The following is a 22,601-nucleotide window of genomic DNA, read 5'->3' on the forward strand; positions in this document are numbered from 1 at the left end:
TGTTCCTGAGTCTGTGCCAGTTTCTCTGTCCAGCAGCTGGCAACATCTCAGTGATCTCCTCTCCTCCCATGAGCTAAAGGAAGGGTTCTGGGGACCTATTTTTGGGCAAACCCACTACAGCACTTCTTATGGAAACTCAGCTCAAGGGTGCTGAGTTTCCAGATGGATCCCACCCTTTGAATTGGAATCTGTTGATCATGGAGTATCATCCCCTTTGCCCGAGAAATCTCAGGGTACTCATTTGTTTTTCTGCTGCTGTTCCAGCATAGCCTGCCTCACCCACCCAACCCAAGTGAGAAGGATGTGCTCTGACAGCCCTGTGTGAGGCTTTGAATGCTGCTGGTTATCTCAGAGGGCTCTAAGCAGTTTTGATGAGGAATTCACAGCAGGTCACAGTGTCCTGCACTCTACTATGTCTTGGATTTCTTGGACATTTCTGATCCTTTTTGTTACTTTCCAGGACTGTACAGGGCTTCAACACTCCAAATACACAATTCTTTCCAAAGTGCATCATTCCTAGGCAGAAATGACAAGCAGTGGTGTCTGTCTGAGGATAAATCCAGTCTCAGACTCTTTCTGCTGTCCCAGACATTTTCCCAAATGCCACTGGAAAAGAGCACAGCTGACAAAGGTGGGAATGAGCCTGTGCCTTGGGCAGTGGTGCCTGGGCCTGGGTACAGGACTAAATGCCAAGTGCCCAGGTGGATGCAGGAAGTTTGGGAATCTCCCCCAGAAGTGCCATTGCTTCTAGAAGGGAGGAGTAGATGTCCAGTTCAGACTCAATCATCTCAATTGGAGAGCTCTATGTTCAGGTGAAGTTAACCCTACACTTTCCATAAAGGTGTGTTTACCATGATGAGGAGCTGATGCCTCCTCATTATGAAGTGGTTACATGGACTATCCTCACTGTCAGTGTGCCAAAAGAAAAGCTTTGAGAACATGGTTAATCTGTTCTGAAATGAAAATTGGGAGGGAAAAAGCAAGTACTGTTTGGAAGTGCTAATGTCCTCCCAATGAGTGCAAAGAGAGGCTTGCTTCCCAGCCAGCCTTCCACAGCTCTGCCCTTTGAGTGCTTTGCCAATCACATTAAAGTTTTTCCACAACAAAGCCCAAAATGGGTGGAACTATGTACTGCTAAAAACGATGTGGGGTTTTAGATGTGGAAATGCCCTGACACATCTAGAATGAAGCACACTGTTTTGCATAATTTTAATTAAAAATAAGAGAGTGGATTCAGATACTAAGGAGAGGAAAGAAGAGGAATTATGCAAATTTTGTTTGCAGTCTTATGCTAGGAAAAATGGCTATAAGTAGAGATATCAGACATTGCCAAATTTTATCTTGAATCAGAGTATGAATTGATGAAATAGCTACAAGAATGTGGCATAGATACATCACAAAACATCAGGCTAAATGGAGAAACACATGTCTACTTCCTAAAGCAATGTTTCCTAAGGTTGCTGGGATTTCTTTAGGAGATTCAGACAAACCCTGACAAAATTAAGCACTTGGCAAACTGGGGTAGAAACCTGTGGGAGTACCACTCCTCCAGCTTTGTTACAGAACCATTTATGGACAGGGTTTGTGACCCTTTCCAAGCATGGCACTTTAAAGGACTGGAAGGCATTCTGAATTACCTGGGAATGAACAGAGGGTGGTGGGAGAGCAGAACTGATGCTCAGCCCAGCCAGAGATGGCTGTAAGGTGATATGAGCTCATTGGCGGTGGCTTCTCAGTGCCTGGGATGTCCACACAAACCTACACTTCAGAGGGGATCTTCTGCAGGGCAGAAGTCATGGGAGGGCAGGGATGAATCTGTTTGTTCAACTGATGCCCTGTGAAAAAAGTCACTTCATTTTTTCTGGAAAGCCCGTCCCAGAGCGAGCTTGACCTCTTTGTTTCTCAGTGTGTAAATGAAGGGGTTCAGCAAAGGAGTTACCATTGTGTTAAAGGTATTCACGATTTTGTTCACATCCAGGGAGTTCTGGGCTGATGGCTTGACATACAGGAACATGGTGGAGCCATACCAGATGGTGACAACACTGAGATGGGCAGAGCAGGTGGAAAAGGCTTTTTTCCGGCCATGGCTTGACTGGATCCGCAGGATGGAGGAGATGATGTACATGTAGGAGACCAAGGTGACCACACAGGAGGCCACCACAACAATTATGGAGACAAGGAAAGTTGCCAGCTCCACAGGCCATGTATCACTGCAGGAGAGGGCAAGGCAGGAATCTATATCACATATGAAATGATTGATGACATCTGGCCCACAGAAAGTCAGCCTGGATGTCAGAAAGGCCAGCAGGGAAATGGCCAAAAATCCTCCCAGCCAGGAGCTGAGTGCCAGCCGAACAGAGCGGCCACTGCTCATGAGGGAGCTGTACCTCAGGGGGCAGCATATGGCTAAGTAGCGGTCATAGGCCATGACAGACAGGAGAAAACACTCAGTGGAGCCTAGAGAGAGAAGAAAGAACAACTGGAGGATGCAGACACTGAAGGAGATGGTCTGGCTAGTCCCCAGCATGACTCCTATGGCTTTGGGAACAACACCCGTAGTGTACCAGATCTCCAGGAAGGAGAGATTGCAGAGGAAAAAGTACATTGGGGTGTGTAGGTTGCTGCTTCTCCACACAAGGGCTATGATGGATGCATTACCTATCACTGTCAGGGTGTACATCAGTGCAAACACCACCACAAAGGAGACTCGGAATTGCCATGACCCTGGGAAGCCAAGAAGGATGAATTCTTTTACACTTGTCCTATTTGCCATGTCCTTCCAAGTGTTGAGGTCTGTCTGCAAAGAAAGAAAAGTTTCTGTGAAAGTTTGCATGCTACAAGTAGTGAAAAAAAAAAAAACTCACCATCCCCAAAAATGCAGTTGGTGCACAGCATAGGAAAATGGGACTTTTCCTATGTTAAAATTTTCATAGAAATCCTCCCCTGATGAAACACATTTGGACAACTAGATCTAATCCTGAAAATCAGGTGTACCCCAACAAATGAACACTTAGAGAAGTATTTATCAGATTGTGCATCTCCTTTACAGCATGGGGAATGTAGTCACTTCTGTGACATGAAAATCCCATATAGGAAACTATGGACACCAGGCTGAGGCACTCCAGCTATGGAAAAAGCTGTTACAAATAGGAAGGCAATAACATAACTTGTAGTTTCCAAGGCAGGCAATACTGAGGTGTGGTTTCATCAAATGAGGAATACAAATACTGTCATGATAATGTGACACTGCAAGAGATTTTCCTACCTCTTCTATGTCAGTTTATTACAAAGCATTGAGACTGAGCTGCAGGCACACAGGGCAGCAGGTTGGTATGCCAGTCACTACTCAAGGTCTCCTATATTTGCTTTCTTTTAAGCCTCAGAACAGGAAGCTTTTGCAGATACCTCCATTTCCCTCACTGAAGTTTGCTTCTCAGCATAGCTACTAGGGGTGTGATCCACCTCTTTGCAATTTTGCCATTTCAGAGTCAGAGGAAGGATTTCTGCTGACTAAGCTGGAATATCTAAGGTGAAATAAAATACTCCTATCTCATCTCCTCAGCTTACCCCCCTTCTTTCTTCACAGACAGAGAAAAAGCATGAGGGAAACATGGCTCATTTTGTCCTAAAAGCATGGCAAAAAGCTCTCTAGAAGTGCCAGGTTGTCTCTGAGGTCTAGTAAGGCAAGAGTCCAGTAAGCACCTGGGTGTTAGACATCTCAATTTGGGCAGAGATATTCAGCCTCAGAGACTGAAGGTAAAATCCTCTGAGTTGAATCCCATTAAAGGTGGCTCTGCTGAACTGTTGCTGCAGACAAGGGAAAATTCTTGATTAGTTCTCTAGAGAAAACATATTTTCAGGTGGTTGTGGAAGACAGATGGACTAAATCACCACCTGAATAATCCCTTTCTCTCCTATCTTCCTCCACAGCAATATATACCAGAAATCTCATGTACTTAAAGGGTAAAGAAATCTCCCTTAAACCAGCTCTCCTTAAACATGCAAGGCATTGGAAGTCTGTGCTACACGTCTTGGGCGGGCTTCACTCACCAGATTTGCCAGTGGAAATGATCCAAATGACATTTTTTCATGCACCATCCTCCCAAGGTAGCCATGGTCCCCTTGGCTAATGGAGAGCATTGGAAAGAAGTAGATTTATTGTGGGGAACTCTGGATTCAGGTGAAGGTGTGTGGATGAGCAGCTCTCCCCTTGCTGACTCACTTCAAGCTGATGGCAACTGCCTGACCTGGTTTCCTCTCCATCCAGTAGGATCTGACAGCTTCCACTCCTGATCTTCTTCCCTCTCACTGCCACCACTGTAATTCCACCAAAGAAAGCTCTGTGTGCACACACACAAAGTGTAAATTCTCTTCATATTATGAGATCATGCACCAGAGAGTCGCCAGCATCATTAGCATAAGAACATCCCCACACCCACCTCCTTAACACAATGAAGCTCCAGCTGGCCACACCCTGGAGACTGTTTTCTGTTTTCCCTCTGGTGTGCTCCAGGGAATTTGACCTCTGGGAAGCCTTATGGGCTTGTCAGGGATGAATAGTACTCTCTCTTCACACAGGCCAATTAAAGAACAGCAATGCAATTCCCTAAGTGCCTGCTAGGCTGGGTGTTTGCCTCCTACCTGCAGCTGTGGTATGAGAACCTTGTCAGGAACTCAGCTGGCATGGGAATGTCTGAAATAGTCATGTTCCAAGAGACTGGGGTCAAGCATTTGGTGCTGGGTACTCAGGGGGTCGAGAAACCTCCAGGGTGAGAAGTAACTAATGGCAACTATGGGCACATGGATACAGAGACAGTAAAGGAGTAAAGGACTCACCTACCTCGTTTCAGAGCCTTTAAGTGCAGTTAAGGCCTCTGTCTTCAGCTTTAACTGAGGAACTAAGTTGAAAATCAGACAAGACGTAAGTAGAGGAAAATTTATTTCCCCTGACTCCAGAAAAGGTGTCTTCTATTCAGGTACTCATCTTTGCTCCATTCATCATCAGCTGAGAGAAACAGGCACTCTCAAGCCTTAGTTCAACCCTTACAAAAAATGATCTCTTACAGATCAGGCAATACAGGCCTTACAGACACCTATTTTTCTTCTGTTGACACTCAAGATAAACTAGTCAGCTGGCTTAGACCACACACACAAAAATACACACGCTTCTCATCCTCTAGACATCTTGAGTTAGATTCACCTCCAGAGAGAGTCTGTCTGCACTGTCCAGGACCATCACACAGATGTTGGATGCGGCAGAGACATTTTCTGCAAGTCCTGTGTCCCAGGTTTTGGTGTGGTTGAGAGAAAACTGACCTGTACTTGGTTTGAGGTGGAGATGCAGCTAATGGGAACAAAGTTCTCAGCTTGAGCCTATTTGCTGACCATGAAGCCATCTCCCCACTATTTATCTGTCCTATCCATGGAAATGGTGGTGGGGTTTAGCCATGGAATGGAGGTGCTGGAGCCTCTGGGTTCACCTGTGATCGCTTAATGAAGCAAGCCATGCACACATGACCAGGAATGCAGGCCCTGCTGTGAGCTTGTCCTACCTGGGTAGTTCAGAAGGACCACCATTGGTCAGCTGCAGGATTTGTGTCTCCAGAAAGATGATTCTTGCCATTTCCTGGCACACCTGCTTTGCTTTGGGATGGGTAAGTCCCTTGGGTGACCTGATGTCCCATCACTGACTGTGGGAAGAGTCTAGAGAGTCTGTTAGATCTGGTCCTGAAGATGGGTTGTACTCCTCATCTGCAGGACATGCTCTGAGACCAAGGAGTCATATCTGAGCAGAAATGTTGGAAGGCTGAGCCTGATCCCTGCTGTCTGTGGAGAACTCAGGGATGTCTTCCTCAGCTCCAAGGGACAGTGCCTGAATGGGCCCCACTTCTGTGTTTCCCACCCTCCCCTTCCTCTGGGAATAATCAGTGGTCTACTGGTGTTCCCACCTTTTCCTCCACCACCCATGGCAACACCTTTTGGTCTCAGCAACTTGAGACAAGGACACCAAAAAAGGATTACATGGAGGCTGAGGATGAGATGCACAAAGCTTTATTGTCATTGAAGTGGGAAATTAGTTCCCTTATAGAGGAGGCTACTGGTGGTGGTGGTGAGAGACCACATGCAACTGCAGCAAGTCTGGGCCCACTTTGGCACAGACACTGGAGAGCCAAAGGGACATCCATCTGCCTTCCCTACAGCAAGCAGGGGTTAGCAGATCCCCCAGAGGGGCTCTGAAAGTCTTACAGTCCAGAAGTATGGAAGACAAGAGAGAGGTGGAAGAGAAAGGCAGGGAAAGCAAACACTGGCCATGGTTTCAGAGAGCCCCACCAGCCCTCCTTCAGAAGAGCAGCATTGGTTGCTCAGCACCTCTGAATTTGATGGCCAGGAGCTCTGTCCTCAGTCCAGCATCAGCTTCTGGGTTTCTGGGGGTCCTCATGAGGGCTGCACCAGTGGCTTTAGCATGGACGGCACCTGCTGCCACCGTAGCGGTTGGTGATGGAGGAGATGTCAAAGCCCCCAGAGTTGATGGGCACTCCTTCAGAGCTGAGGATGTTGCCAACAGCAGCAGAGGTGGAGGATCCCACCACGGTGTTCTGGGGGAAGGAGCTGAGGATGGGCCCAGGCAGGGTCACCACCACGGGCGAGGGCTGGATGAAGACGGTGGAGTCCTGGCACTGCCTGACACAGGGCTCATTGCAGCTGCTGCCCAGCGGGGTGGGGCCACAGGGCTGGCAGGGCTGGCACCGGGTGTAGCAGGACATGGCTGTGGGCTGCAGATGCACCTGAGAGAGAGGGAAGGGAAGGAAGCAGAGCACAGGCACATGTGAGGAGCCATCAGCCATGAATCCATCATCCCGCTGCAAGAATTGCAATGGTACCTGCTTAAGCCAGAAGGGAGAAACTGGGCAGTGAGAGAAAGGGGTTTTCAGCCTCATCCTGACACAGTACTGCAAAGTGTTGCAATATCTCTTCAATAAAGAGCTCCCTCAGCCAAATCCTTGACACTAAGTCAGACCTTAGTTCTTCTCTGACCCCTCAGCAGCAGCAGCACCAGCACTAAAACCTCTCATAGGCTATAGGAACATGCATCTGCTTCACCAGAAAAGGATAGGGGAAAGGGCTTTGGACTTACCTGGATTCCAAGGAGAAGGAGGCAGGAGAAGTGGATGAGAGAGCATGAATTCTGGCTGGCTTTTATAGTCACTCTGAGTTGCCCCAGGCCCAAAGGTGGCTTCTATGAAAGTGATAATTTCTTAAGGTACTCATGATGTATGGAAAATATCCCAGCTAATGACATGGGCTGGGTGCTTGTTTTCCATGTTGCCGCCTTTTCATTTCCTGGCTTATTCATAGACATTTCTTCATGGAGGCTTCTTCTGAGTGCTGAGATTGAGACGCCTCAGGATTTCCAGGGCAGGAATGTGTCAGTGTCTGCAGAATCCTCTGCTTGAGTGCTGGATGGGTGCATGCAGGGAAATTAAGTTGGCCTGGAGCTCACTGGTGTTGTTGCCTGTGGCCTTGTTGATTGCAAGGGGTGCAGCTGCTCCCAGGGCTTCAAACCTTGACTGGTCACCCAAAGATATGCCATGATACCATTGCAAAATGATATGCCATGTCTCTTTCCTCCATTCCTTCCAACTTGCTCCACTGTTCATTTGTGTTCAGAATCTCAGGCATTTGGGCTGCACTGTTGGGTTTCATTCTCTTGCTCCTAAAGCTCTCCTTTTGTCCTCCCAAGGAGGGAGAATCCTCAAGTCATCTGGGCAATGTCAGAGAGTGCTTGGTCACCCTCAACAATAAGAAGGGCTTCACTATGTTTCACACCAGTGTTCCAGCCTGTGCTTGTTTTCTCTGGTCCCCTCACTGGGCAATTCAGAGAAGTGTCTGGCTCTGTTTTCCTTGCACCCTCTGGATTTGGGCTGCATGGCAAGGTTTTGGTTGTGGAGGAGCCAACACCAGATGGATTTAAGACTCATCCACCCCTGGCCAAGGCTGAGCTCATCAGCGATGGTGGAAGCAGCTCTGGGATAACGTTTGGGAAGGGAGAAAACACCTACTGTGGAAGAGCAGCCAGAAGAGAGGGGAGAGACAATGTGAGAGAAACAACTCTCAGGGAAGAGGGGAGGTAGGTGCTCCAGATGACCCCATAAAACCTCATTCTGGATCAGGCTCCTGTCAGGACCTGTGCCCACGTGAGTGACAGGCCCATGCTAGCACAGGTTTGCAAGCAGGACTTGTGAAGAACTGTAGCCCATGTGAAAAACTCACATTGGAGAAGTTTTGGGAGTCCTGTCTCCCCACAATGGCATAGGGCAAGTGTGTGAATGTTCCTTCTCCTAAGCACAAAAGAACCACAGAGATGTGTTGAACTGACCACAACTCCAAATCCTTATCATTTGGAGAGGAGAAAATTAGCAGTGAAATTTTAGATTTTAGGTTTATTTAGATTTTAGGTTTTAGATTTTAGGTTTATTTCTCGTTACCCTAAGCTGACTGGATTGCAATAAATCAAATTAATTTCTCTGATCTGAGTTGGGTTTTCCCATGAGGGTAATTGATGAGTGATCTTTCCTGTCCTTATCTAGACCCAGAAGCCTCTTGTATTTTCTCTCCTCTGTCCAGCTGAGGAGAGGGAGTGATGGAACAGAGCTATCATAGAAGACTGCTGGAATCAGGTGGGTGGTCCATTGAGGTGAGATCTCCTTTTAGAGAAAGCAGAGAAGGAGAAAGGGTTTCAGACTGACCTGATTCCCAAGGAGAAGGAGGCAAGAGAAGGGGATGAGAGAGAAAAGAGCTGGGCTGGCTTTCACCATGGACCTTTACTGACTCAGGCTGCCAGAGGTATCCCTTCTGGAGGTGATCATTTTCTGACAAATTCATCTTGAATGCAAACCATCTCATTTAATGCTGTGAGCTGTGGTTTGGCATTTTAAATTGCTGTGTTTTCACTTCCTGCTTTATTTCTGGCACATTCCTCAATGAAGGAATCTTTTGCATGACAGATGAGAGGCCCAAGCATTTCTGCATCAAAACACATCAGCGTCAGCACAGGACTCACACACTACAGGAGTCCATTAAAAGTAAATTATGTCAGTCTGGGTCACTCCACTGGGATCTTAGGAGCCTTTGTCTTAAAGAAGTGGCCTTGTTCCTGGGTTTGACTGTATCCCACCAAACACAGAGCCCAGGACAATTCAGGTGGCTGGCTTTGCCTTCTCCTGTCGTGCAGCAGGGATACAGAAAGGGGGAGAAAAGGTGGAAGGTTTTATTCAGCTGTAAGAAGGAAAGGCAAATGGCATGATAAAGGGGCTTCCATTAGGACAAAGGTGACAAAAGGAAGAGTAAGGAAAGTTGCTGCTGAATGAGACAAGGGCCCTGGTGACACAGGGTAGAGAAAAAGCTGAGGTGCTGAAGGCCTTCTTTGCCTCAGTCCTTATTAGCAAGACTGGCCTTAAGGAATACCAGATGTAGACTGGGGGTAAAGTCAGGATGGAGATCAGGGCAGTGAATCCTTAGCAAACTGCACATATTTAAGTCCTATTGGAATGTAGACACAAGTAGTGAGGGAACTGGCTCCTGTCATTGCCAGGTCACTCTTGGTTACCTTCAGCTGAGCCTGGTGACTGGATATTGGAGCAAAACAAATGCCACTTCTGTCTTCAAAAAGGGGAAAAGGAGAACCAGGGAGCTACAGCCTTCTCAGCCTCACCTTAGCCCCTTAGAAGGTGATAGAGCAGCTAGTCCTGGAAAGCTGTCCTAATCAAGGCATGCAGGGATGAGAAAGTAACCAGGAGCGGGGCAGTGTGGCTTTACTAAGGGGAAGTTATGCCTGATCTTCTTGACAAAGTGCTGTGGAGATGTGACAGAATGGTGAGGAAGAAAGAATGCTGGATCTTCTCTACCTGGAGGTGAGCAAAGCCTTTGACATTTTGTGTGGATTCCTGTAGGAGCCTCAGAGAGAAGCTGTTGATTTTGGATGAGCAGACAGTGAGACAGAATGAAAAGTGACTGGCCAGGCACAGGCATCAGTGATCAGCACCACAAAATAAAGTTGGAGACCAGTACACCCAAATGGTCAGGACTTGATGGCTCCTGTTTGTCACCTTCACTGGTGATGTGGTTGATGGGACAGAGTGGACCCTCAGCAGGTTTGCAGACAACATCAAACTGGGAAGAGAGTCAGGCCAGCATCCAGAGGGACCTCAGCAAGCAGGAGAAATGTGCTGATGGGAAACTCATGCAATTGAAAAGGGAAAGTGCATATTCCCTTGTGCCAAAGAAGTCCAACTATATCCCCAGCTCCACTGCACCAGGTGTGGCCAGGAGCTCAAGAGAGGTGACTGCTGTCCTTTATGCAGCACTGGGGGGGAGACAGCTGCAGTGGCCTCCTCTGCTGCCCTTCCTCTGTGACCATATTGGTGAAAAAAGGGATCAGTAAGATTGGGATAAGGTGAGTGGAAAATTATCTGGCCTACCAGGCCCAAAGTGTTGTGGCCATTGTTTCAAACCCCAGCTGGCAGACAACTCTGGGGTCCCTCAGGGATCAGCAGTAGGACCACTAGTGTTGAATGTTACCATGAATGTTGTGAATAGTGGGAAGGAGGACACTCTCCACAAGTTTGGAGGTGACATCGAACAACCAAGAACAGGCAGTGAACTGGCCTCTGTTGCCCAAGTTGTTCCCAGAAAATCCTGGAAACACCTGTGGAAAGGAAACAAGGAATAGAGACTAGACTCTGCAACAGGAGACTAAGCTACAAACACCTGCTGGAACATGGGGCTTTCAGCCTCCTCACTGCCATCTGCAGAAAATCCCTGGCTGCTGTTTCCAGCCCCTGAGCACAGAGACAGCTCGGGGAAACTGCTCCATCTCCTGGTTCAGGGCCCTGTTGCTGCCTCGGGCTGCAGCTGGACCTATGCCGGCTGATTCTTGCTGAGATGTCCTTGCTGGAGGAGGGGGAGAGTCCATTTGCCAGGACACCAAGCTGTGTCCGTGCAGAGCCCGAGTGCTTTCAGACAGCCCGAGCGGCGCCAGGGCAGGGCTCAGTCCGGGGCGGAGCTGGGGGCGATGGAGAGAGAGGAGAGAAGAGGAGGCGGCAGAGTCAGAGCACAGAGCCGGGGCTCAGGGGCACAGCGAGGCTCGGCCGGAGGAGCGGCGGCATGCGGCGGGCTCGGGCCGCGGCGCTGGCCGCGCTGCTCATCGGTGCGTGGGGCTGGGGCGATCCCGCAGGTGCCCGGACGCTGCCGCCCTGTCTGGCTTCTTCAGAGACCTTTTCTCCAGAGCTGTTCTCCTGTTCATCCCTCCCTCTTCTGCATCCTATAGTCCCGCAGAAATCTCCAGTTATTTTCTCTACCCAACCCTGCACAAGTATTCTTTCTTTATTACTCACAAAGTCTCTCCATACCCCTTGCTAATTTCCTTCTTGTCTTTTTGTGCTTTCTCCCACATCCTCCTATTCTTCAGCGACTGCACTGATTCTTCTGTCATTCACTCATTCATCTCTCCACAAACCATTCATGGACACTTCCATTCTTGCATATCTTAACGTCCTCTGGGAACTGTTCTCCTCCTCATCTCTCTATGTTCCTGAATATCATTTTCTGCAAAAGAAAAGTGATTGTTGGTTTCTCCGTGGCAGTGGCTATGGTCAGAGCCCAGGTACAGCAGGAGCCATTCACGGAGACCACCGAGGGCACCGGCATAAACATCACCTGCTCACATCCCCAAATCCAGACCAGAGATTGGATCCAGTGGTACCGACAGCTCCCGGGCCAAGCACCTGAACTCCTCGCACTCACTCTTAAAGAGTCCAAGGAGCTGCCGGGCAGTGCAGGATGGCTGTATGTGTCGGCAGATCGGCGTTCCAGCTCGCTGTGGCTCGCTGAGCCCCGGCGCGGGGACGCGGCCGTGTATTACTGCGCTCTGCGGGACACGGGCAGAGGAGCCGGGGCTGCGGCCGGGCACGAACCGCCGCGGGCGGGGCCGTGCGGGGCCAGCAGGGGGCGCTGCCGCTCCGCCCGCCGGGCTCCCGGGCCGCGCCTCCGCAGCTCCTTCCTCTGCCCCGAGCCCGCAGCACCGGCCCCGCGCGGCCCCGCACGGCCCCCAACACGCCTCACAACCGCCCGCAACCTGCACTCACACAGTCCCCACACACAGCCCGGCCTCTCCTGCGGCCGCTCCTTGAGAGCACCTGGGCTGGGAGCTGACAAAGCAGCTGCGCTCACAGGCACGCAGCGGCTAATTCCTGGAGTGCTGTCAGGTCAGTAGGTCAATGCATGAGAGGCGTTTGCATTGAGGTGACAAAGAAATCTCTGTCTCTGCAGAAATGTCTCTGTTCCATACTGCAAAGTGCATTCTCTCCTGGCTGTGTAAGGCAGGTGTGCTTTTAATGCCACCTGAGGAAGAAACTCACCTCTCTACATTTTGTTCTCGTCCTCAGATGTCCACAAACATCCATGAATGTGCATTCAGCATCTTCCTGAAACAGTAGAACATCTGGTAGGGAGACCAATCAATTGGTTGGAGTAGAGGAGCATTTCATATCATTGAAGGGCTTGCTTATACCCAGCCTCCCCCTGAATTCGGTTTGCCCCTTTCCCTTCCCTTTAGTAACCTGTCCAGCATCCAGAGGAACAAATGCCAGGATTTAGCAGTGCTGCAAGTGTTGGAGGGAGACACTTGAATGACTGATCTCCGCATGATGTTTCCCTCCAGGGACTTGCTCTAGAGACCCCATTTCCTTTGGGGACAGGAGCCTTTCAGCATCTTCAGGAACTCTTTGGGCTGAGCAAGTTCAGCTGAGGCCACAGTCAGGGCATGTGAAAGGCGAGACTGTCTGCTTCTCTAAGGCTCACATCACATCCATTTTCCTTTCCAAGGGAAGAACAAGGAAAAGGGAAAGTGAGGAGCAAAGCACACAATGACACCAATGTAGCAGTAGGTGATAAGGGGAGAAAGAGAGAGCACAGAGCTCTCCAGCTTCTAATTGATGGGCCATTAGGAAACTGCTGTGAGTTGGCTCTGGCTGAGCTTTGTTAGTGACAAGAAGGGACAAGAGTAACATGAGGATAATGGAGGTTTGAGGGAGTCTTGTGGGGTTAGGGAGCACCCACCAAGGAATGCTTGTGAGGCTGTTCCGCCTCCAGCCATGAGGTTCTTCAAAAGCCATCAGGATTTGGAGATTAGCAATGACCCCAGAGAGCTGAGGACACCTCGGGAGGGTGAGAAACCTCAGCGGGGAAGAAGCCCCTGAATGCCCGGGCCTGGGTGTGCAGCAGAGCTGGGCATTGCAGCTGCGGAGGTGAGGACCCCACTGCGGGAACAGCCCCTTGCCATGGGAATGCTCTCAATGCCAGGGGCTGACGGAGCCTCGGAGGCTGCTGCTGGAGGAGCCAGAAACGCACAAGGAGCATTTCAGGCACTGCAAGGAGAGGTCATTGCTCTGCCTGCTCCGCCGCTGCTCCCTTTGCTCCCGCCGAGAGTCGATTCCGGCGGCTCCGTTCTCTCGGGGCTGGGACGTCCTTTCTGCCTCTGCCTCACTCAGCAAACACTTGCTCACTCAGCACCTCGGTCTCGGCATGCACCTCGCTTATCTCATCCTCACCGTCCTCCTGGGCCAGCTCCTGGGTAAGTCCTGGCTTTTCCCCACGGCTCCCCTCTTCTTCTTCCTCTTCTTCCACCCAGGATATCCTCAAAAGCCAAATCAGGACCATGGGGGAAATGCCAGTGAATGAATAGAAAAGGATAAGAAAAAACTACTTTTGTTTGTGGTTTTGCAAGTGTTTCCTGAAGAAGCTCTTCGATTTGGAAAGGGAAAGGGAAGAGAGAGAAACCTCGGGCCCTTCTGTGTCTTTTCTCTCACCTTAAATCCATCTGCCTCTGCCTCTCTCTCCTCATCCACGTGCTGTCACCTCAGGAAATCTCAGCTGTGTCTGCAGTACCATATAGCTCCTGTTTTAGTGTAAATTCCCACATTCTGTCTAACCTGCCCCCGGCACCTCACAGTTTTTCATACCATTCCATTATCAGGGTGTTCCATTCTGCCTCCAGGCTGACACAGCTCTGCCACAGCTTCCCGTGTTCACTGGCATGGACACAAGCAGGGCTCGCTCTTTCCAAGCTCAGCTTTGTGTGTGCTCAGGAGCTTTCAGAGGTGACAGGAATGGGGAAGCTGGATGAACCTTTCTGCTCTACCTTGCTGGGCACCTCAGGGAGCTGGAAGGCTGCTGGTTCCAGCACACACAGTTCAGGCATGGCAGGCTGTTCCCCGGTCCTTTAAGCAGAGGGAGCAGGAGCAGGGACACAGCCCAGCTCTCCTTTTGGCAATGCAGAGCAGAGAGCTCCGAACTCCTGCCCAAAATCTCTCAGGACTGGGCTACAAGGCAGGGACCTTTCTCCACCAGCCTTTTCCATGCACTTCCCATTGTGTTTCCCTGTGGAACTGCTCAGCATCACTTTCTTCCAGGCACCACGGGGCAGGACACAGTCACCCAGGAAGATGGACCAGTCTTGGTGAAGCAGGGACACCCCTTCCACACCACCTGCAAATACCACACCAGTTATTTTAATGCCTTGCTGTGGTACCAGCTGAGGAAAGGCAGAGCCCCAGAGCTGATCTCCTATCAAGCAGGGGCTGGCCCCAAGCCCAGTGGCCGTTTCACCACGTACCTGAACACCACAAGCAAATCCAGTGTCCTGCAGCTGGAGGAAGTGGAGCTCTCTGACACTGCCTTGTACCTCTGTGCTGTGCAAGACACCCTGGTGCAGGGAGCTTCCTCAGCTGTGCAACAACCCAGGCCAGGGAGGGCATGTGTCAGTGCAAGGCTGAGCTTGGCAAAGGGACTCTGATCTCACCCTGATACTCAGCAGAATTTGCATCCACGAGTGTGTACAATGGTCTGGTGGTTTTTACCCCATCCATCCTAGCACTTCACTTAGGAAAATATTTTGGAGAATATTGACTTACCTCTGCATTTTGCAGTCTCTAAGTAAAAAAGAAAAATTCCCCCTGTGCTTGCCTGAGACCTTGTCCTTCCACACCCCAGCCCTGCTGCTTTTGACCCCGCATGTCCTCAGCAGAGCCCAGGGCTGCTTGTGTGTCCCTGCCTTGGGTGCTCTTGGAGCAGCCCCGTTTGCATGGACACACGTGAAGCACGGATTTGTCTGTGGCTCCACACTGGGTAGGACGGCCCTGGGTGTGTCCGCGTGTGTCCTCGATCGGGAGGGAATTTCCTGATCATGCCAGGGACACCGAGCACCGCTCTGGCCCCGAACAGCACGGAGCAGCAGCTGCCCAGGCTCACAAACAGCCTGAGAGCCGCTGAGCGGGGCCGGCAGCCGCCCGCTGCAGGTGTGTGCAGGGTGGATCGGCTGCCCAGGCGGTGTGGCTGCTGTGTGCGATGGGACACAGCTGTCCCTTGTCCCTGGCCATGCCAAAGGTCCTCGTGTCGCAGGTCGTGCAGGTGCTGTGAGAGGCGGGGGCTGAGGCCGGCCGGGGCGGAGCTGGCGGCGGCCCAGAGGAGGCGGCACGGCCGCAGCAGAGCCGGGGCTCAGGGGCACAGCGAGGCTCGGCCGGCGGAGCGGCGGCATGCGGCGGGCTCGGGCCGCGGCGCTGGCGGCGCTGGCTGCGCTGCTCATCGGTGCGTGGGGCTGGGGTGATCCCGCAGGTGCCCGGACGCTGCCGCCCTGCCTGCCTTCTGCACAGACCTTTTCTCGAGAGCTGTCTCCTGTTCATCCCTCCCTCTTCTCCATCCCATAGTCCCGCAGAAATCTCCGGCTTATTTTCTCTACCCAACCCTGCACAAGTATTCTTTCTTTATTACTCACAAAGTCTCTCCATACCCCTTGCTAATTTCCTTCTTGTCTTTTTGTGCTTTCTCCCAAATCCTCCCATTCTTCAGCGACTGCACCGATTCTTTTGTCATTCAATCATTCATCTCTCCACAAACCATACATGGACACTTCCATTCCTGCATATCTTAACGTCCTCTGGGAGCTGTTTTCCTCCTCATCTTTCTATGTTCCTGAATATCATTTTCTGCAAAAGAAAAGTGATTGTTGGTTTCTCCGTGGCAGTGGCTATGGTCAGAGCCCAGGTACAGCAGGAGCCATTCACAGAGACCACCGAGGGCACCGGCATCAACATCACCTGCTCACATCCCCAAATCCAGACCGGTTATTGGATCCAGTGGTACCGACAGCTCCCGGGCCAAGGACCTGAACTCCTCGCACTCACTATGAAAGAGTCCAAGGAGCTGCCGGGCAGTGCAGGATGGCTGTTTGTGTCGGCAGATCGGAGTTCCAGCTCGCTGTGGCTCGCGGAGCCCCGGCGCGGGGACGCGGCCGTGTATTACTGCGCGCTGGGGGCCACGGGCAGAGGAGCCGGGGCTGCGGCCGGGCACGAACCGCCGCGGGCGGGGCCGTGCGGGGCCAGCAGGGGGCGCTGCCGCTCCGCCCGCCGGGCTCCCGGGCCGCGCCTCCGCAGCTCCTTCCTCTGCCCCGAGCCCGCAGCACCGGCCCCGCGCGGCCCCGCACGGCCCCCAACACGCCTCACAACCGCCCGCAACCTGCACTCACACAGTCCCCACACACAGCCCGGCCTCTCCTGCGGCCGCTCCTTGACAGCACCTGGGCTGGGAGCTGACAAAGCAGCTGCGCTCACAGGCACACAGCGGCTAATTCCTGGAGTGCTGTCAGGTCAGTAGATCAATGCATGAGAGGGGTTTGCATTGAGGTGACAAAGAAATCTCTGTCTCTGCAGAAATGTCTCTGGTCCATACTGCAAGGTGCATTCTCTCCTGGTTGTGTAAGGCAGGTGTGCTTTTAATGCCACCTGAGGATGAAATTCACCTCTCTACATTTTGTTCTCGTCCTCAGATGTCCACAAACATCCATGAATGTGCATTCAGCACCTTCCTGAAACAGTAGAACATCTGGTAGGGAGACCAATCAATTGGTTGGAGTAGAGGAGCATTTCATATCATTGAAGGGCTTGCTTATACCCAGCCTCCCCCTGAATTCGGTTTGCCCCTTTCCCTTCACTTTAGTAACCTGTCCAGCATCCAGAGGAACAAATGCCAGGATTTAGCAGTGCTGCAAGTGTTGGAGGGAGACACTTGAATGACTGATCTCCACAGGATATTTCTCTCCAGAGACTTGCTCTAAGGACCCCATTTCCTTTGGGGACAGGAGCCTTTCAGCATCTTCAGGAACTCTTTGGGCTGAGCAAGTTCAGCTGAGGCCACAGTCAGGGCACGTGAAAGGCGAGACTGTCTGCTTCTCTAAGGCTCACATCACATCCATTTTCCTTTCCAAGGGAAGAACAAGGAAAAGGGAAAGTGAGGAGCAAAGCACACAATGACACCAATGTAACAGTAGGTGATAAGGAGAGAAAGAGAGAGCACAGAGCTCTCCAGCTTCTAATTGATGGGCCATTAGGAAACTGCTGTGAGTTGGCTCTGGCTGAGCTTTGTCAGTGACCAGAAGGGACAAGAGAAACATGAGGATAATGGAGCTTTGAGGGAGTCTTGTGTGGTTAGGGAGCACCCACCAAGGAATGCTTGTGAGGCTGTTCCACCTCCAGCCATGAGGTTCTTCAAAAGCCATCAGGATTTGGAGATTAGCAATGACCCCAGAGAGCTGAGGACACCTCGGGAGGGTGAGAAACCTCAGCGGGGAAGAAGCCCCTGAATGCCCGGGCCTGGGTGTGCAGCAGAGCTGGGCATTGCAGCTGCGGAGGTGAGGACCCCACTGCGGGAACAGCCCCTTGCCATGGGAATGCTGACAATGCCAGGGGCTGAGGGAGCCTCGGGGGCTGCTGCTGGAGGAGCCAGAAACGCACAAGGAGCATTTCAGGCACTGCAAGGAGAGGTCATTGCTCTGCCTGCTCCGCCGCTGCTCCCTTTGCTCCCGCCGAGAGTCGTTTCCGGCGGCTCCGTTCTCTCGGGGCTGGGACGTCCTTTCTGCCTCTGCCTCACTCAGCAAACACTTGCTCACTCAGCACCTCGGTCTCGGCATGCACCTCGCTTATCTCATCCTCACCGTCCTCCTGGGCCAGCTCCTGGGTAAGTCCTGGCTTTTCCCCACGGCTCTCCTCTTCTTCTTCCTCTTCTTCTTCCGCCCAGGATATCCTCAAAAGCCTAATCAGGACCATGGGGGAAATGCCAGTGAATGAATAGAAAAGGATAAGAAAAAACTGCTTTTGTTTGTGGTTTTGCAAGTGTTTCCTGAAGAAGCTCTTCGATTTGGAAAGGGAAAGGGAAGAGAGAGAAGCCTCGGGCCCTTCTGTGTCTTTTCTCTCACCTTAAATCCATCTGCCTCTGCCTCTCTCTCCTCATCCACGTGCTGTCATCTCAGGAAATCTCAGCTGTGTCTGCAGTGCCATATTGCTCCTGTTTTAGGTTAAATTCCCACATTCTGTCCAACTTGCCCCCGGCACCTCACAGTTTTTCATACCATTCCATTATCAGGGTGTTCCATTCTGCCTCCAGGCTGACACAGCTCTGCCACAACTTCCCGTGTTCACTGGCATGGACACAAGCAGGGCTCGCTCTTTCCAAGCTCAGCTTTGTGTGTGCTCAGGAGCTTTCAGAGGTGACAGGAGTGGGGAAGCTGGATGAACCTTTCTGCTCTACCTTGCTGGGCACCTCAGGGAGCTGGAAGGCTGCTGGTTCCAGCACACACAGTTCAGGCATGGCAGGCTGTTCCCCGGTCCTTTAAGCAGAGGGAGCAGGAGCAGGGACACAGCCCAACTCTCCTATTGGTGATGCAGAGCAGAGAGCTCCGAACTCCTGCCCAAAATCTCTCAGGACTCTGCTACAAGGCAGGGACCTTTCTCCACCAGCCTTTTCCATGCACTTCCCATTGTGTTTCCCTGTGGAACTGCTCAGCATCACTTTCTTCCAGGCACCACGGGGCAGGACACAGTCACCCAGGAAGATGGACCAGTCTTGGTGAAGCAGGGACACCCCTTCCACACCACCTGCAAATACCATACCAGTTATTTTAATGCCTTGCTGTGGTACCAGCTGAGGAAAGGCAGAGCCCCAGAGCTGATCTCCTATCAAGCAGGGGCTGGCCCCAAGCCCACTGGCCGTTTCACCACGTACCTGAACACCACGGGCAAATCCAGTGTCCTGCAGCTGGAGGAAGTGGAGCTCTCTGACACTGCCTTGTACCTCTGTGCTGTGCAAGACACCCTGGTGCAGGGAGCTTCCTCAGCTGTGCAACAACCCAGGCCAGGGAGGGCATGTGTCAGTGCAAGGCTGAGCTTGGCAAAGGGACTCTGATCTCACCCTGATACTCAGCAGAATTTGAATCCACATGTGTGTACAATGGTCTGGTGGTTTTTACCCCATCCATCCTAGCACTTCACTTAGGAAAATATTTTGGAGTATATTGACTTATCTCTGCATTTTGCAGTCTCTAAGTAAAAAAGAAAAATTCCCCCTGTGCTTGCCTGAGACCTTGTCCTTCCACATCCCAGCCCTGCTGCTTTTGAACCCGCATGTCCTCAGCAGAGCCCGGGGCTGCTTGTGTGTCCCTGCCTTGGTTGCTCTTGGAGCAGCCCCGTTTGCAGGGACACACGTGAAGCACGGATTTGTCTGTGGCTCCACACCGGGTAGGACGGCCCTGGGTGTGTCCGCGTGTGTCCCTGATCGGGAGGGAATTTCCTTCCATGCCAGGGACACCGAGCACCGCTCTGGCCCCGAACAGCACAGAGCAGCAGCTGCCCAGGCTCACAAACAGCCTGAGAGCCGCTGAGCGGGGCCAGCAGCCGCCCGCTGCAGGTGTGTGCAGGGTGGATCGGCTGCCCAGGCGGTGTGGCTGCTGTGTGCGATGGGACACAGCTGTCCCTTGTCCCTGGCCATGCCAAAGGTCCTTGTGTCGCAGGTTGTGCAGGTGCTGTGAGAGGCGGGGCCTGAGGCCGGCCGGGGCGGAGCTGGCGGCGGCCCAGAGGAGGCGGCACGGCCGCAGCAGAGCCGGGGCTCAGGGGCACAGCGAGGCTCGGCCGGCGGAGCGGCGGCATGCGGCGGGCTCGGGCCGCGGCGCTGGCCGCGCTGGCCGCGCTGCTCATCGGTGCGTGGGGCTGGGGCGATCCCGCAGGTGCCCGGAGGCTGCCGCCCTGTCTGGCTTCTGCACAGACCTTTTCTCGAGAGCTGTTCTCCTCTTCATCCCTCTCTCTTCTCCATCCTGAACTTCCATTCTCTTTCAAAACCCGCACAAACATTCCTTCTTTACAGTTCACGAAATCAGACCTTACCCCTGACTAATGTTCTTCTTGCCTTTTTGTGCTTTCTCTCCCATCCTCCCATTCTCCAGCGACTGCACCGATCCTTCTGTCATTCACTCATTCATCTCTTCACAAACCATTCATGGACACTTCCGTTCCTACATATCTCCATGGCATGCTCTGGGAACTGTTTTCCTCCTCAGCTCTCTGTGATGAGAGAGATGTGGAGGAAAACAGTTCCCAGAGGAAGTGGGAAAGCTTGTGCAGGCTTTGTTCTGGGGATTGGCAGGCGGAGCTGGGTATCGAAAGTAGGCGTTGATGTTTGTTCTTTTTCTTTCCCTGGCAGTGGCTGCAGTCAGAGCCCAGGTACAGCAGGAGCCGTTCCTGGAGACCACCGAGGGCACCAGTATCACCATCAAGTGCTCACACCCCAATATCCGGACTGGTGATTTCATCCATTTTTACCGTCAGCTGCCGGGCCAAAGCCCCGAACTCCTGGTGCTCGCTCCTAAATCGACCAAGCAGATGCGAGTCCCTAAAGGGCGTCTGTCGGTGTCGGCAGATCGGAGTTCCAGCTCGCTGTGGCTCGCTGAGCCCCGGCGCGGGGACGCGGCCGTGTATTACTGCGCGCTGGGGGCCACGGGCAGAGGAGCCGGGGCTGCGGCCGGGCACGAACCGCCGCGGGCGGGGCCGGCCGGGGCCAGCAGGGGGCGCTGCCGCTCCGCCCGCCGGGCTCCCGGGCCGCGCCTCCGCAGCTCCTTCCTCTGCCCCGAGCCCGCAGCACCGACAGCGCCAATGGCACCCAAAGGCCCACACACTCCGGGCCTGCTGGCCCTCACTTGCACTGCTATTGCTTCTCCTCACTTCCATCATATCCCTGAGCCTCCCTGATGCCATTCTGGTATTAAAGCAGCACCCAGAGTTGGAGAAGCAGTATTAAAAGATCTCCTACTGCACCTACACAAGTTCACAGTATCGCAAACACACTCTGGAACTTGCATACACCAAAGAGTAACTCATAGCTCTGCATTTACGAAGAGCTGTGTGCACACACATTTCCAAAGGATACCCAGGCACAGACATTACTCCTTCTGCCATATCCCCACTAATGTGCATACATGCACACTCGCTCCCATTCCTGCTTCTGCACCCAAGTCTGTGCACACACATCTGCATGAACAATCCTGTCCAGAGATGTGCACACAAAAAGCACATCCCAAAACGGATCAATTCCCACACACTTACATATACACCTTCCCTTCTTCCCTCTTCAGCTCACTCTGATTGTCACTGTTTCTTGCCTCCACTTGTAACAGCATTGGAGTTCTGGTTCCGACCCTGCCCTGATGAAATTGACTTCAGGAAAGTATTTGTGCCTCTCTGGACATCTTATACTCTATTCTGCCTGTCAGAACAGAAACCATGCCATTGCCTTGCCTGACTCTTTGTCCTTCCCCACAAGGTTCCAGCCCTGCTGCAGTTGCTCCCAGGTTTCCTGTGAAGAGTCCATGGCTGATTGTGTCCTTGCCTGTGCTCCAGGTTTGTGTGTGCTTGTGTTCAAGTAGAGTGTACAGGAATCCATGTTTGAGCACAAATTCGGGCATGAATCCCCCTGATGGGCAGAAGCCTCTGCGTGTGTGTCTGTGTGTCTGTGTGTCTGTGTCTGAGTCTGTGTGTGTTACTTCACCAGTGAAATGCCTTGATCACACTGGAGATGCTCTCCACTGCTCTGCCCTTTGCATCACAGAGCAGCATTTGCCCAGATTCAGAAGGAGCCCGCAGGAGATCCTGCAGGACATTTGTCCAGGGAAGAGGGGCTGACATGCAGTTTCTGCTTCCCGGGCCCTCCTTTTCCAGCTGCTCTAAAGACAGACACAGAGACATGCGGACAGCGGTCACACAGACGGATCTCTCCAGGCCAGTGCACAGCTGCTCTCCCCTGAGATGCATCACATTGGTTTCATGGACAGAGAGAAAGGCTGGGGCTTTATGCCCAGGTCTTGAATCTGGGAATGTGGATTACCTTCCAGTGCCCTGAAGGTAAATTCGGGAGTCCCCACATGACAGCAAAGGGACGATGTGAGGGAACAGATTATGGGAGCGAAGGAAAGCCAGGCACTGTCAATGGTGATGCCCACGATCCCAGCCCGATCGCTGCCCCCCAGGCCGGCCCCGCCGCTTGCGACGTGCAGAGAGCCGAGCGCCGCCCCGCAGGCCCCGCGCTCGCCTCGCCTCCGTTCCCTGCCAGGACTCGGCGAGAGCCCGAGCGGCAGCGGCGCAGGGCTCAGCCCCGGGGCGGAGCTGGCGGCGGCCCAGAGGAGGCGGCACGGCCGCAGCAGAGCCGGGGCTCAGGGGCACAGCGAGGCT

General features: G+C 52.5%; 4 protein-coding genes and 1 gene segment (V, D, J or C); 3 read left to right on the top strand and 2 right to left on the bottom strand.

Moving 5' to 3' along the window:
* Positions 1-1,852: 1,852 nt before the first annotated feature.
* LOC118696636 (olfactory receptor 6F1-like) lies at positions 1,853-4,263 on the bottom strand. The gene is made up of 3 exons (XM_036398868.1): positions 4,223-4,263; positions 4,051-4,126; positions 1,853-2,797 (listed from the first exon to the last, which is right to left on the bottom strand). Exons 1-3 carry the CDS (start codon positions 4,261-4,263, stop codon positions 1,853-1,855), a joined length of 1,062 nt encoding a protein of 353 aa, XP_036254761.1.
* A 2,195-nt stretch (positions 4,264-6,458) lies between these two features.
* Positions 6,459-8,883, bottom strand: LOC118696635 (feather keratin Cos1-2-like). Of its 2 annotated transcripts, XM_036398866.1 has the most exons (3): positions 8,847-8,883; positions 7,136-7,230; positions 6,459-6,785 (listed from the first exon to the last, which is right to left on the bottom strand). In XM_036398866.1, the coding sequence occupies exons 1-3, from the start codon at positions 8,881-8,883 to the stop codon at positions 6,459-6,461; spliced, it is 459 nt and encodes a 152-aa protein (XP_036254759.1). The 2 variants fall into 2 exon arrangements, with proteins under 2 accessions (XP_036254759.1, XP_036254760.1); XM_036398867.1 differs by lacking the exon at positions 8,847-8,883 and having other exon boundaries at positions 6,459-6,766; positions 7,136-7,172.
* A 2,280-nt stretch (positions 8,884-11,163) lies between these two features.
* LOC118696491 (uncharacterized) lies at positions 11,164-12,271 on the top strand. Its single transcript, XM_036398647.1, has 2 exons — positions 11,164-11,206; positions 11,643-12,271. The coding sequence occupies exons 1-2, from the start codon at positions 11,164-11,166 to the stop codon at positions 12,269-12,271; spliced, it is 672 nt and encodes a 223-aa protein (XP_036254540.1).
* A 1,310-nt stretch (positions 12,272-13,581) lies between these two features.
* Positions 13,582-22,601, top strand: part of LOC118696794 (M1-specific T cell receptor alpha chain-like) — a 200,181-nt gene continuing 191,161 nt past the window's right edge. The window contains exons 1-2 of the mRNA XM_054517466.1: positions 13,582-13,630; positions 14,469-14,764. Of these exons, the coding sequence (XP_054373441.1) occupies positions 13,582-13,630; positions 14,469-14,764 (345 nt within the window). The remainder of the gene's footprint in view (positions 13,631-14,468; positions 14,765-22,601) is intronic.
* On the top strand, positions 18,018-19,926 carry LOC118696797 (T cell receptor alpha variable 1-1-like). The segment is given in 3 exon segments: positions 18,018-18,066; positions 18,908-19,183; positions 19,904-19,926. Coding segments are annotated over 3 exon segments (348 nt in total).

This window comes from Molothrus ater, chromosome 27 (genome assembly GCF_012460135.2).
Source record: "Molothrus ater isolate BHLD 08-10-18 breed brown headed cowbird chromosome 27, BPBGC_Mater_1.1, whole genome shotgun sequence".
In the NCBI taxonomy this organism is placed as follows: domain Eukaryota; kingdom Metazoa; phylum Chordata; class Aves; order Passeriformes; family Icteridae; genus Molothrus; species Molothrus ater.

What these genes read in the sequence shown, in the direction of transcription:
- LOC118696491 (XM_036398647.1), top strand. Translation starts at nt 11,164, where the DNA reads ATGCGGCGGGCTCGGGCCGCGGCGCTGGCCGCGCTGCTCATCG. An exon ending in GCTGGCCGCGCTGCTCATCG is followed by an intron (nt 11,207 to 11,642) that starts GTGCGTGGGGCT and finishes TCTCCGTGGCAG; the next exon opens with TGGCTATGGTCAGAGCCCAG.
- LOC118696635 (XM_036398866.1), bottom strand. Translation starts at nt 8,883, where the DNA reads ATGAATTTGTCAGAAAATGATCACCTCCAGAAGGGAT. An exon ending in TGATCACCTCCAGAAGGGAT is followed by an intron (nt 7,231 to 8,846) that starts ACCTCTGGCAGC and finishes CATAGAAGCCAC; the next exon opens with CTTTGGGCCTGGGGCAACTC. An exon ending in TCCTTCTCCTTGGAATCCAG is followed by an intron (nt 6,786 to 7,135) that starts GTAAGTCCAAAG and finishes CCTCTCTCTCAG; the next exon opens with GTGCATCTGCAGCCCACAGC.
- LOC118696636 (XM_036398868.1), bottom strand. Translation starts at nt 4,263, where the DNA reads ATGGAGAGGAAACCAGGTCAGGCAGTTGCCATCAGCTTGAA. An exon ending in GCAGTTGCCATCAGCTTGAA is followed by an intron (nt 4,127 to 4,222) that starts GTGAGTCAGCAA and finishes GCTCTCCATTAG; the next exon opens with CCAAGGGGACCATGGCTACC. An exon ending in CATTTCCACTGGCAAATCTG is followed by an intron (nt 2,798 to 4,050) that starts GTGAGTGAAGCC and finishes CTTTCTTTGCAG; the next exon opens with ACAGACCTCAACACTTGGAA.